Here is a 14,263-nt window from a genome sequence, read left to right as displayed (position 1 = left end):
TAATAAACCTTTACTACAAATTTCTTACTCACGAAAGAATGTACCCAATGTTTCATAATGATGGATACATAGCTGTGGCTTTATTTCCTTTTTTTTTTTTTTTTTTTTTTTTTTTTTTTTATCTTGGGCAAATAAAACAGTTTATAACATGTCTGACTAATGATTAACAAATACAGAACCTTCATAAAATATTGTTGTCTGCAGCTTTCTGTTCAGATTTGTTTCTGGATAGTAAGTGGAGGTATTACATCTACAGTAAATGGACATTTGCTGATAAAGTCAAGCACAGAGAGACTTAAAAAAGGCGTCTGGAGGTGGAAGAATGTGGCTCAAAAGTCAGATATTGCTCTTATATTGCATTGCAAGTGAAGTTTGGATGGCAAAGCAGCTTAACTCTAGAAGAAATTTGCCCCGGGGACTTTACTCTGTTGAAGATCGTGGCTTTGCAGGGTGGGACAGGCTAAAAAGGAGTCTGTACCAAGGAAAGTCCTGCAGGATACGGGGCTGCTGCACAGGAAGAAATGATGACTGCAGCTTTAACATTGCCTCCAGAGCAGCTATATGTTACTGTGACCAGTTCTGTGCCACACGTTCTCCTGGCCCTGTAGACTGTTGTGCTGACTACTGGGATGTCTGTGACAACACTGTTGAGCCCACCAGGTCAGATGAGCCTTGGCCACCTCCAACATCAGGTGGGTATAGAGAAAAGACCCAGCTGGTATTAGTGTACCACAAGAAAAATATAGTTGGAAGTAAAATTACTGATAGATCTTTAGAGTGTGTGCATCCTAAAAATGTGCTTATTGACATAGTGGACAAATATATTGTTTACAAAGCTGAAATAAGAATTATGCTTCCTGTTATTTCTTTGCTTTTAGGGATACATTTCTAGAGTTGGCTCAATCTTATCTCTGTTGGCCAGAACCGCTGTTTCACCTGTAACTTTTCTAGAGATAATCTCATCAGTTTGAAGTTAATGTGATCTCATCAATCTCAGCTTCACAGATTAACACAAAATGAACAGAAAGATCTAAATTTTGTACCCATCAGTACAAACAGATCATTCTGAAAACTGATGATTATCCTAAATGATACTGCTCTGGGGTATTCTGTAATGGCTTAGATCCACCAGAGCTCTCCTCTGGGACACCACTTTTCTTGCAGCATCTCAGTGCAGGATTAACTGAAGGGATGTGATTAGAACAAGAATTTCTGACTGGCATATTGTCCTTTTATGCTTTCTTTCTGCATAGCTTGTAGTGGAAGTTCCTCCAGAACTACTCTAATCTTAGTCTATTGTCTTTAGAACTAAAGATTGAATAAACAAAACAAACAAACAAAAAAACAACAAACAAAACCCACAAATATGTACAAGCATCATTTACACATGGTTTCTGTGGAGGGCAAATCTCTGCTGGTGATACAGTTTTAGAATTATAATTTTAACACTATAGCTTCTTGCTAGGACACATCTACCTGAAAACGTGGAGACTGTACCAAACTTGCAAAAGCTGAAAATCAACAAGAATACCACCATGGCTTTTAAAAATTAACTGTTTCTGTGAGATATCTCTGCTATTTGTACTCTAGCACTCAGACCACAAGCTCTTCATGAGCCTGTGCTCTTAAGCCAGGCACACAGCCAAAATCTGATAAGTGGGAGTAACAAAAATGCCAAACGCTGCAAAACAAGCTTGATTTTCCGAAGTGTTTCTAATCCTCTAAAAGAATGTTTTATGATTTATGTAAATAAAGACATTTGCTCCATACTTATTTAGGGTGCACTGTTGTATATTATTTCCAACAGATTGGGGGGTTGCTGTCATAAGCTCTGTGTAAGCCCTGAGCACTGTTTCTGCTCCAGAGCTGACAGCCTTGGGATAAGGTTTTGCAGACTGCTTCCTGTAAGGGAATTACTACAAAACCTGCAGCATTTTGCCATATGGGTCCTGTGATAGGCCTACCTCTGAAAGGTGAAAATGTAACAGAAGTTTTAGGTAACGGAATAAGTGAGGGGTAATATTTGTACTGCTTTTCTCAATCCATTTTTTGCATGTGTGTTCACTGTTTTGTAACTCCTTTTGTAACAAGCCTGACATAGGTGGCAATGCTATTTAATCTATTCAAGCATGTTTATTTGTTCTATATGTGAGCTGCTATCTTATTTAATTTATATCTCACATTAAAATAAGCTGATGTTTTTCTGGTGAAGAAAGTGTTTCATTGATAGAAAACATATTTTTCTAAATCTCTGTTTATTGGATATTTGTTATAGAAGTAATTTAAAGGGTTAAAGGAGAATAACAAAGCAGTCAAAATACAGCAGATAAAAATATCACTCAAGAAGGAACTTTCTAGAACTGAAATGACTGTGGGACAGGGAGCAAAGAATGAAATTGGAAGGAAAAAATGAAGAAACAAAGAAGACTGAGTGTCAGAAGATTAAGCAAACTATGAAGCATTTTTAGAAATGCCATAAGTATATTGGCTAACTTTTAATAACTGAGACTGTGCTTCTGCCTTTGGCTAAGAATTATTTAAGAACTACCAGACCACATACACCAAAGTACATTTCACCTTGAAGATTTTGATCTTTTGGCTGCCTGTGGTTTTGCTTTCAGTGCCTTCTGAGTCATATTGCTTTAAATAAACCAATAAACTTCAGTACTTTACAAGGGATAGAATGAAATGCAATAAAACTGCGCAGTGCTGTGTTTCTGCATCCCAGCATACTGACTTGGTGCACAACAGTAGTGAGCTACTGTGTACACCCTGAGTCTGTCTGTACCATGCAGAGGACTCCAGATGTAAATGTGTGGAACTGCTTTGACTTTGTCTAAGGCACTGAACAGAAGTTCTGGATTTGTTGTTATTATTCTTAGGAGAATTTTAGAGTTTTATTTATAGAATACATTTATTATTTATTCTTTTTGTTTCAATTACTCTGATGGTACGGGAAGCGTTATCAGAGTCAGTACACTAACTCTCACACTGGTAGTAGTATAAAAGGGATGCCTAGAGAGTTTGCTAATTGATTTTACATTACACAGTCAGGATCTGGCCTACAAGTGTGTACATCTGGAAACATTTCACTTACAAGATTACTTACAACAAAAGTGGGGCAAATGAGGTGACAATTAGAGAACATTGAACCAGGAATGAAGTCCAGGTTTATAAAGTCCACCTCATTCCTATCATGCTTTTCGCACAATATGATCCCATGAAGTCATCAGGCTGCTTCTTAAAATGAATTAATTTCCCACATATTTCTCACTATATTTCCCACTATATTAATATTCCAGCCTAATATATTCATGGTCATATAAACTGCCTCTGTTCTTATGCAACCAGTGTCTTTTAGCTTAGACATCTCCACTCTGACACTGATATCTTAGACAAATTTAGACAGAACTCCTGGCCTTTCAAGTCTTAATTTGGTTAGGCTAATGAAACTGTTCTTAATCTTCTATTCCTTAAGCATATATCTTTTGAAAGCTTCTTCTATACTTGTTCAGGCTTGCATTTTTTTTCTCAGGCATGGGTTGTGAAGGCTGCTAGCTGAGCTCATATGAAGCTTCATCCTGCCTCTAAGACCACTGCTTTAATACTTCCTTCCCTAGCTATATTTTGAATAATTTGCTCTATGCCTCCTTCCAGCTACTGTCTGATGCTGGCACTGGGGCACACTATGATAAACTGTGACACTTAAGTAATTTGCCTTGTATACTCTCTGAAAAATGTCTCAATTCCTAGCAGAAATTGAATTAGAGCAGACACTTTGGACCTCAGACTGCTTGGGTGAAATCACCTATGTCTGTACTAGTTAATGTAGTCTGCTGTATGGCTAACAGGGCAAAATAGGCATTTATAATTAACTAAATGATTCTAGTCCACTTCTGCACTTTGGTATGAAGTTCTCTCATGTCAGTAAAGGAGGTCTACGTTGCTGAGTGATTGTGTATGGGCTCTACTCCTCGTTGTGAGATGGAAAATAACTTATGCTTGAAAAGAAAAAAATGTGATATAATGCTAATGCAAGTGAACACTTTATTAATATGAAATATGAATAAAGAGGATAAAGCTTCTTGAAATGGAGAAGGAAAAAAAAATAAAAATAAAAGTTTGGAATTCCTTTCTCCAATTCCTTTACTAGGGGAAGAAACAATCTTTACCTTTAGGGTCACCAGTGTCTGCAGAGAAAACATGAGAAAAAGCTGGAAAACAGAGCCCCATATGATAACTATACTATATTTATTATAGATTTGATCCAAAGCCCACTGCAGGCATCTTTCTTTTAGTCTTGGCACTTAAGTATACTGAAGAATATGTTTATGTGGAAGATCTTATAACACATGCAAGGTCTTTTCTCAGTGAATTATTATCAAAAGAAGGTATGTACATAGAAGGAGTGTTGTATTTAAAAATAACTGATCTCTTTGTTTTTAAAAAATGAATTAAACTCTGACAAGAAAAAATAACATAATATGACACCTGTTTTGAAACAGATATTATTTTTTAAAAATTCAATAACTGGAAAAACTGAATTCTATTTTAATTACCTATTCAAAATGGTCTTTATTAAAAATGTATTGGTTTATTATTAGAAAATAATTTTATTTGTGTTGTTGTTTATATGTAAGATAATCACTTTTCAGTGAGTGTTTTGAATCTGTTCTTGATTTTGTTTGGTATGAATAATGATGTAAATGGGAAAAAAATAAAATTCACCAAAATGCCTTCATTACTGGAAAAAAAAATGGAAATATTTGTTTCATTTCACCTAAATAAAGCATGTGTACTGCATACAACCTTTTAATTCAATAGTAGCAAAATTTTTGAATTAATTCAGTTCAAGAAATTTTTTTTTTCACATATCTATATGTTATGTTGGCAGGTTGTTATAAAGATGGCCGATATTACGGAGAAGGAACAATAATTAAAGACAACTGCAATTCCTGGTAATGTTTCAGAGAACAGCAAATTGAATTTAATTTAGCATATGTCATGAAACAGGAATTATGTTAGTGAGCATCCCTAAATTCATATTAAATGTAATCAAATCACAATGGTTGGCAGAGTAATTCTGTATTAAGATGTTATAGAATTAAACTACAGCCAACATGGAAGAATAGCAAGAGGTCAATGGGTTTTCTAATCAAGACATAAAACCAAGAGTGTTAAAGTCTCCTCCCCACTGGCCTAGAATCCATGTTGGATCTGCTGGCTCTGACATGAGTGGAAATGGTTTTGGCATAGACCTGGACATTGACCTGAATACAGAAAAAAACGATATCATTCAAATTTTGGGGAATATCTTTATAACATTTTCCTCTGGCAGAAATGATGAGCACTAATTTTATTCCATGAGGGGAGAATATATAATTTATGTAGGAAAGGGATGAACTGTTCGAACATCCCATTCCCCACCTTGGGACATCTGCATGGAGCAGGCAGGATGCTCTGCTGCTGGCCCTCGCAGTCAGCTGCCCCAGCCCTACCTGCTTTTCCTCTCCAAAATCTGGCCCCATACCTCCAAACCCAGGGCAGCTCATTGGGCTCCAGTGGCATCCACCAGCCTTGAACTTGTCCCAGGGTCTTTGGAGCAAAGTGTCTACAACCATGTAGCTCCTTTCTGGTTTTCCAAAGTTAGAGATAAACTCTTTCTCTCTCTCTCTTTTTTTTTTTTTTTTTTTTTTTTTTTTTTTTTTTTTTTTCTTGTGAGACTTGGCCTTACAAAGATGGAAGCAATTTAAAAAATTTTTTTTTTTTTAAAAAAGATGATGTTTTCCACAAGCTATAAACCTTCCCACCTCATTCCAATTAGGATCAATTAGTTACTGAAGTGACACTAAGTAAAATTGTGTTTTCGTAATTACTGTGACATTTACAGTTTAGGTTCCCCCCCTCCCTTCTGCTGTAAAAGTGCATATATTTCCTTTGACAATTTATTTTCTGCTCAATGATATTCTTGCCCTTTCAGCAAATGCTTCCAAAGTAACTGGAAATGTTCAAATGAAGTATGTCTTGTTCGCCCAGACTTGATTCAGAACATCAATTCTGGAGATTATGGGTGAGAATACTTTTATTTTAAGGTTTGGTTGTAATCTACTTTATTGCTTGTAGTATGTAAGTGCAAATTAGAAGTTATGTGCTCCTCTATGTCTTCTCCATCCCCAATTACATCCCATGACTATGATAGTAAATGTAATAAATGTGCGTCTGTAAAATTTTTCTAAATCTCTGGCAGATTATAGAATTTTAAGTGGAAAGATACTGGAAGTCTCATGCTAGTAAGAGATAATATTGTAAACACCTATCTAATACAGTCTCCAAAATTCATATGATTTTATTTATTTTTTTTTTCCTCACAAAATGGTCTTTAGATCATCTTCCCTTATTCTTCACTTCAATGCTTAGGATAGATTTTATGTATTTATTTATTTATTTATTTATTTTTGGTACCTACCCTTAAGAATATCATTCTACATACCAGGATTCTACATAGTGTTGGAAGAGAAGAGAATGGGCCAGATAAGGACCAAGATATCAGAACTTTGTGAGGTTCAGTGTTTTTCTTGTTACCAGTTCTTGCTCCCTCCAGTGCAGTACTGCAGAAGGACACCCTGGTATCAGAGCAGTGCCTTGGGAGCCTGCTGGTAATTTACAGACGGAGATATAGTGATCACCCCCCTAACAGCTGAGGTGCTAAATTCACCAAAGAAACATGCACAGGTGCACAGATTTCAAGCTGTCACTCTGTACTAGAACATGTAGCTCATCTTCATGGGAGAGCTTCAAACCAATTGAATTAGGACAGACAATTAAGTCAGGCATCTGGAGCCTGATAACCACAGAGTGTCTTAGTCCACCTGAGATATGACCCAGCTTCTTCAGGTGTCCATATTCTCCGCTGGACAGGCAGACCAAGAGTGATGAGGCTTCTCATTTAGGCAACATGAATCTCACCTCTGTTTACAAGCAAGAAAGAAATTAATAAAGAGAATGCTCTATCTTGTGTTTCAGTCCTTCTCCAATAATACAAACAATTTCAATTTGTTCAAAAAGTGTGTAAATGTAAGTTTTTTTTTTACATTGTGCATATAGTTTTCAGGGTCAGTGCCAGATTCTGAGGCTAATCTACCTTCCTCAGATAGAGTAGGGAGGGAATAATAAAAAAATGTTTATTTTTCTGAATATTAATGTAAAACTGAGGCAGAACAGCTGGGCTTTCTGTGTGGTTAAACAGTGTCTCACAAACACTGCTGGTGCACCAGAGCTTGAAGTCAAAGGAACCCATTATGTGAAGCTGTTAGTTCTCTGTTGGCATCTGGTCTGAAGCATAATGTGAGCACAACTTCAAGACAACTGTAATTGTTTTTATTGAGCACCTTATTTTCTAGTGTTTCTCTGAAGCATTGCATGCTCATCTGCTGCAGGCTGACACAATGCTGACCTCAAATCATCACTTTTCATATCCTGCTGTGTTGCTCCAGCCTAAATTTATCTGCAGTGAAAACCCTGTACTAAAGATTGTCTCATGCATATCTAATAGAATGTCTCAAAACATAATTTGAAACATTTATTTTTGAATGTTATTTTTCGTGGTGCTCTTATAAAGTAGAAGCAAGGTATTTGTATAAGCAATATCTCAAAGGTGGCTTTGTTTGCTTGTTTTCTGTTTGTGAGGAAGATGGAAAGCTGACAACTACAGTCAATTCTGGGGAATGACATTGGAAGAAGGTTTCAAAGAGCGACTGGGCACACTACCTCCATCTCATTCTTTGCTGAATATGAAAGAAATTCCAGTAAGTATCAGGTGATTTTTTTTTAAATATATTCATTATTGGAATAATTATAAGATTATTATTCTACTAAATGCTTCCATATTGTATATGGAACTCTCAGAATAGTTCTCCTAGCCACAGAGATAGTCTGCTAGCCATAGTCATACCCATGCACATTCAATAAGGAGGAGCAAAAGAAAATTGTATCAACTGGGAAGCTGTACACCATTATTCACATATCAATGTTAGAGTTACAGAATGGCTTGGGTTGGAAGGGACCTTAAAGACCACCCAGTTCTAATGCCCCTGCCATGGACTGGTAAACCTCCCACTAGACCAAGTTGCCCAAAGGCCCATCCAGCCTGGCCTTGAACACCTGCAGGGTTGGGCATCCACAGCTTCTCTGGGCAACCTGTGCCAGTGCCTCACCACCCTCTGAGTGAAGAACTTCCTCCTTATATCTAATCTAAACCTACCCTCTTTCTGTTTAATGCTGTTACCCTTTGTTCTATCACTACACTCCCTAATAAAGTGTGCCTCTCCACTTTCGTGTACCTTTTTGGTACTGGAAGGTCTCCCTAGAGCCTTCTCTTCTCTTGGCTAAATAAGCCCAATTTCTCAGCCTTTCTTCATAGGAAGGTTCTTGAGACCTTTGATCATCCTTGTGGCCCTCTTCTGGACTCACTCTAACTGGTCCATGTCCTTCTTGTGCTGGGGTCTCCAGAGCTGAATGAAGCACTCCAGATGGGGTCTCACTAGAGCAGAGCATAAGGGGAACAATCACCTCCCTTGATCTGGTAGCTATGCTTCTTTCAGTGTAGCCCAGAATACAGTAGGATTTCTTTTATGTCCAGCCTATTGCATCTTTGTTATTAAGCTACCTGTAGCTTCTTTGACTGCTGCAGTACTTACGGCCTTTGTTCTGCTGAAACATTTCTCAGGCACATGCTGTCTAACAGTTCTATTTTTATGAAATCTGTGAGCCACAGCCCAAATATCTTTGGCCCTGCCAGAAATCCTAACAGCCTGAATGCATTCTTCTCCAGAAATCCAGCTCCATTAATTTTTCCATTTAACCCTCAGAAAGTCATAGATGTTGCTGGAAGCACATGCTTTGCACAGGAGTCTAAGAAATCTTTCTCTCTACTTACTAAAGCTAAAAACCTAAACTAATAATCTCTGTATGTCTTTCCCAGCTTCTGGAGAATTCTTTGAGTTTACAAAAAAAAATCTTCTGAATTGTATAGAAGCCAATTGTCTACCTATGGTTTCTCTTCAGACGTATTAAAACTTTCTTGTTCCTACCCTAGTGGTTTCTGTCTTGTATTTTTTTGATTTAAAAATGTTTTTTCTCTGAAACTTCTTGTGAAGCTCCAAATCTCCCTGATTCTGTCCTCTTCTATAGTTTTCAATAACATCAGCTCTTAAGTGTCATTATTCTGCCTCGGGAAATTTTCAGTCTGCCACATTTTAATACTTCCCAGAAATGTAAAAAAACCATGCTTTTATTCCCTTAAGCCAAACTTTGATCACCTTAGTAGGTGATTCCATGTGAATCAGCAGTTATCAGGACCTAAAGGCCCACTGGGTAAAGATGTGATAAATCATCTCTTCATAGCTGGCCCAATATCTACTGTCATTGAACGATCTAGAAAGATCATAGCATGGATCAGGCTCACCAGGGATGGAGACAAATTCTTCCAATTGGCAGACCAACAGTAGTCATGGAGATAATTCCCAGGCACTTTTTAATATATGTGTCTTACTAGATTTTCAGATAAACTTGCTCTGGCTTCCCCTTCCATGAATAATTTTCTGTAACTGATATTTTGTGAAGCATACAAACGCATTTACAAACACCTAAGTGATAAAAAAGTGAGTATTTATTAAAGTGTTTCCATTAAGCTTCTGTATCCAGGTGACAGCTCAGAAATGTGTAAAAATCTATAAATGATGAGAATTCAGAAATGATGATTTTGTCTGAATTTAAGAAGAGATTGGACTGTGAACTTAGGCACATGGTCTGAACTTTTGGGTAGACCTGTGCGGTGTCAAGAGTTGGACTTGATGATCCTTAAGGGCCCCTTCCAACTCAGGATATTCTATGATTCTATGATTCTATGATTTTTTAAATATATATATATATTTATTTATTTATTTATTTATTTATTTATTTTTTCAGAGGTTTTCTTCAAACTTTAATGGCTTGGCCTTCAAGTGACTTTTTTTTACTAATTTACCTGCAGGCCAAGGTACTACTTACTGTGGATAAAATAGGCACTATGATTATTACTGTCTTTCTCATTTTGCTAGTGTGAAAACTGTGAGTCACTTGCCCAAAGTCACATAGTTAGTTGATAAAAATGTTACAATTAGTGTTTGGGAGCTTTTGGCTCTATCTAGTGTTGATCTGATTAAAAGCTGCTAGCTTTGCTAATGGAGAAAGAAAACCATAGTTACCTATCATTAAATAAATTTTCTGACTTGAAATAAAAGCCATTTCTTCAGCATGCTAATGGTCTACTATCTTGGATATAAATTACAGCATTTGGTAACTAAGGGGCTGCCGTTTCCTTTTGTGTTTTAGGGATGCTTGACAAAACCATTTTTGTGTAGAAGGAGCTCTTTACTCAATTGTGTACGAGGACAAAAAAAAAAAAAAGACTCAAAAAATTCAAGAATGCAAAGCCCTTCTGTGTTAATCACTTTATCTTACTTCTTAGCAGTGTTTTGTCATGGAGTAGAGTTTTTTTAGTTGTTTCATTGACCTGACATGTCCAGCTACAAATTTGGTTTCATAATATTACTCTGTGATAGAGCTACTTTTAATCTTAGGGTGATGTCCAAACCCCCTTCTTATTTTTTATATTAAAAATAATTTTACATCTAAAAAAACATCCCCCCGGGAAACAAAACAAAACAAAACAAATATTTTTATATTTGCAAATTCAGTAACCTTTTTTTACCTGATGGGCCATCTAATATTTCTGAAGTCATAGATGAAGTCTGAGTATTCTTATATGTCTCCCTACCTTTCCATTTTGGCCAGACTGCTAGCTTCACTGCATAGAATACATATGAAGGTTTAAAAATAGTTTGCCAGTCATTTTTCTGATTGCTTTGTACTGTATAATGGTGGTTTATGGAGCATACATTGAGAAACAATTGTCTAGACTTACCATTTATCACAGAACAGCAGTGCTTCTCAATATCAGGGTAGCAATTTCTCAGACAAAAAGCTAATGTTTCTGGCTACAGGACAATCTTGCATTTTGAAATGACAAGGCTGAGGGTTAATAAGGGATTTGCTCTGGGATTTACAATTTGAGGCTATTAAATACTTTGGCAATAGTTTAGGAATATATAAATTAACACATTGGCTTAGACCAAAGGTCTATTTAATTTTTTATTTTTTTTTCAACTACCTCATTTGGACTGTAAATGGTCATTGCTCAGGCAAGCATGCTAAGCAATGTTTGCCAACTTTTATTTGTCTACTTGTTGGTAGTGAGCAGGTTTATCAAATAAATGAAACACTATTTATCTGTGATTTTGCCAGTACGATTAATCTTCAAAATAAATCTTGTGCTTGTGCTTGTTCATTAATAATTAACTTAATGAAAATTTAGCAAGATCTTTAGCTTAGCAGCTATTTTCTGCATGACGTTTGTGGTTGCAAGTCACATATTTCTAACAAGCTTTTGAAGGAAGCAGGCTTTCGAAAGCAATTAGTGAAAGTATTGAGATTAAAATCTTAGTAAGACTAAGATTACCGGTTTGTTATGTGTGAAGGTAAAACTTTCAGAAGAACATAAGTGACATACGAGATTGCAATATATTTTTAAAATGACTAATGGTATTTAGGACTCACAGCCTGCATCTAAAGTGGTAAACCTCAAGCACTTCAGAGTTACTGAATCTGGGTTTATGTACAGACTGTATCATTCTGACTGTAAGTGCTGTATACTAGTCTAATATCAGATAAAGACCTGATGTACAAGCTTCCTTTTTTTTTCATACATTTCTTCTCAACAATTGGTTTTATGTGGGAAGGAAATCCAGGTGTACAAGCTCAATGGAGATGTTGTTGTTTCTCAATACAAGCCACAAAATTATCTGTACACCCCCAAAGTGGTAAAGTTCAGTTGCCAAAGAGTCCTGAGATAGCTTGAAAGAACTGGGCACAAATATGCAAATCATCTTAGCAAAAGGTACTTAGTCTTGTAAGTCACGTAAGCAATTTAGAATAATAGTGCAGCAAGGACACACAGAATTAGAAGAATAAGGATAAGTAAACCAAAATAAAATAAAGGATTTTGACTAGGATAGAAGATTTTGTACTTCTGGGTGCGAGCCTGCAAAGAAAAAATGGTAAATGTTTTGTTTGGGAACAGATTATCATATTTTGTATGTTGTATTTTCCTCTGGAACAGATGTTACAAGCAATTGTTTGAGACAAATTGCTACTGGATGGACCAATGTTGTAGTTTCCTATTTCCCTGTGCAGCAGAAGCAATCAGTCCATAAAGTTAAACAATTTAAAAAAATAGGTCAATGATTTTGATATGTCAAACATAGAGCAGATTATTAGCAGTTGTACCAGATGGTTCTTGCATATGTGGGTATTTGTGCAAAATGTGGAGGACATAAATTAAAGCTGAGAGATGAAGATGCCAAAAATGGCTGTCCAAATGGCTTTACTAAGCAGGCCATGAATTCTCATCAGCTCAACATCAGATTGCAAACCAGAAAGAAAGTCATGGCTTTTCATTCTGGAATGAAAGTAAGTGCTGGAAATTGAAAAAGCTCTGTGCAAAAGGTGAATTAATGATACACTCTACTGGTTCCCCACTAGTAACCAGAATTTCCTATTGCCAGCCATGTGGAAATATGTAAAGCATGTCAAGAAGAATAGAGTAGCAGGTAGCTGACTTCACTACTGTTTGCAACAGATGGCTTTTTCTTCCAAAAATGCCATCTGGGCCATAACTGACATCTTTTGTAGGGAAATGTTGCTTGAGATAAAAATCAGAGGAAAACCAGACAGGTTATTCAGGTTGGCAGCTGTGCAGCTCAGCTTTCCAGCTCAGACGGGGCATTGCCAGAAGCCTCTGGCTCTCAAGGCAGCTTCAGCACACAGACAGGGTGGTTGCCACGTGGAGGCTTGGAAAGCCACAGATGCCAATGCTTTAGGTTTCCTCAAATCAAACATTAAGATTTTTTAAAACAAAATGAGGAAGATATTGAAGGCAAAAGTAGGAAATGAAGCATATACAGATCTCCTACATTTTGTTTTAGGGAAGTTCACCTCCGGAAGGAAAATTTCCTGAGTTTTTTGCAGCCACTTATGCATGGCCCGAGTGGATTCATGATCCTTTGGATCAACGAAATTGTGGAGCATCCTGGGCTTTTTCAACTGCAAGTAATATTCATGTTTTTACCTCCATTTAAAAATATAATTCTAGGTTACATGTGTAATGAAAATGTACAGTGATTAGTAATGAAGTAATTTCATTTAGCAATGAAAATTTCCATTTTCTGTTAACTTTTTATCAGCAAATAGTAATGTTTAAAATTGCTACACCTCTTCCTCTAAAATGTCCCAAAGACAAAGAAACAAATAGAAGCGGTAGAGATTTTTCTTTGCTTTTCATAAGTTTCTGTATCGTATGAAAATTTTTGATGACATAAAATAGCAAATGAATGGACTACTAAAGTTTATCATAAATGGTGGAGTAACTTTAAACAAATCTGCATTCTTTGCTTGCACAACTGCATGCTCAACTTGAATGCTTAAAACAGGAAGGCATCATTTTATACATATACTTTCATATCTGCATTTGCCATTGCCTAACCTTTGCTATTCAAGTACATGAGGTGCAATCTCTTTGATGACTTTATGAGAAGAAAACCCTGAAATTGGTCAGATATCTGTGGAAGAAATTATTTTCAAGGTTTATATATAAAAATATGTCAATAATAAATTAAGTGTTATAACCTCTGGTTTTATGAAAAACGGACATGAGTATTTGTGTCTTTTTTCCCATATAAAATATAGTGATCAGTTATCTCATACTGCAATAAGTCTCAGTACCTATTAAGATATCTAAAGATAGAGAAAAAAATATTAAATAAATCCCTATTACTTTATCTGGCCAGTGGCTCCTCATGGGTGAAGGTTTCTTCTTTAAATAACAACATTACAAAGAAGTCATTTGATTTCACTTACAATTTAGTTAATTAATCTGCCTTTAAACCTGTGAATAAATATGTAAGTACTTAGAATCGTGACTAGCTGATCTAGTTCAGACATCTAAGGTGACTATCTCAGAAGTAGTTTTGTGTGAATCCCATATTTATATATTAATATGAGCAATTCCAAATATTCTTCCCCCCCAAAAAACAAAAAACAAAAAAACACAACATATTTTCAGTCTTGAATAATCATAAAGGAAGAAAAGGTAAAAAAGAAAGAAGAG

At 36.1% G+C, this 14,263-nt stretch overlaps 1 protein-coding gene across 1 annotated transcript in view; it reads left to right on the top strand.

The window, feature by feature from the left end:
- The first annotated feature begins 322 nt into the window (after positions 1-322).
- Positions 323-14,263, top strand: part of TINAG (tubulointerstitial nephritis antigen) — a 45,323-nt gene continuing 31,382 nt past the window's right edge. The window contains exons 1-5 of the mRNA XM_032185739.1: positions 323-692; positions 4,895-4,958; positions 5,981-6,070; positions 7,691-7,805; positions 13,083-13,206. Coding sequence (XP_032041630.1) covers positions 323-692; positions 4,895-4,958; positions 5,981-6,070; positions 7,691-7,805; positions 13,083-13,206 — 763 coding nt within the window. The remainder of the gene's footprint in view (positions 693-4,894; positions 4,959-5,980; positions 6,071-7,690; positions 7,806-13,082; positions 13,207-14,263) is intronic.

The sequence above is a fragment of the Aythya fuligula genome, chromosome 3, assembly GCF_009819795.1.
Source record: "Aythya fuligula isolate bAytFul2 chromosome 3, bAytFul2.pri, whole genome shotgun sequence".
NCBI lineage: Eukaryota > Metazoa > Chordata > Aves > Anseriformes > Anatidae > Aythya > Aythya fuligula.
Note: the sequence above shows the minus strand (reverse complement) of the source record. Positions and strands in the feature narration are given on the sequence as shown.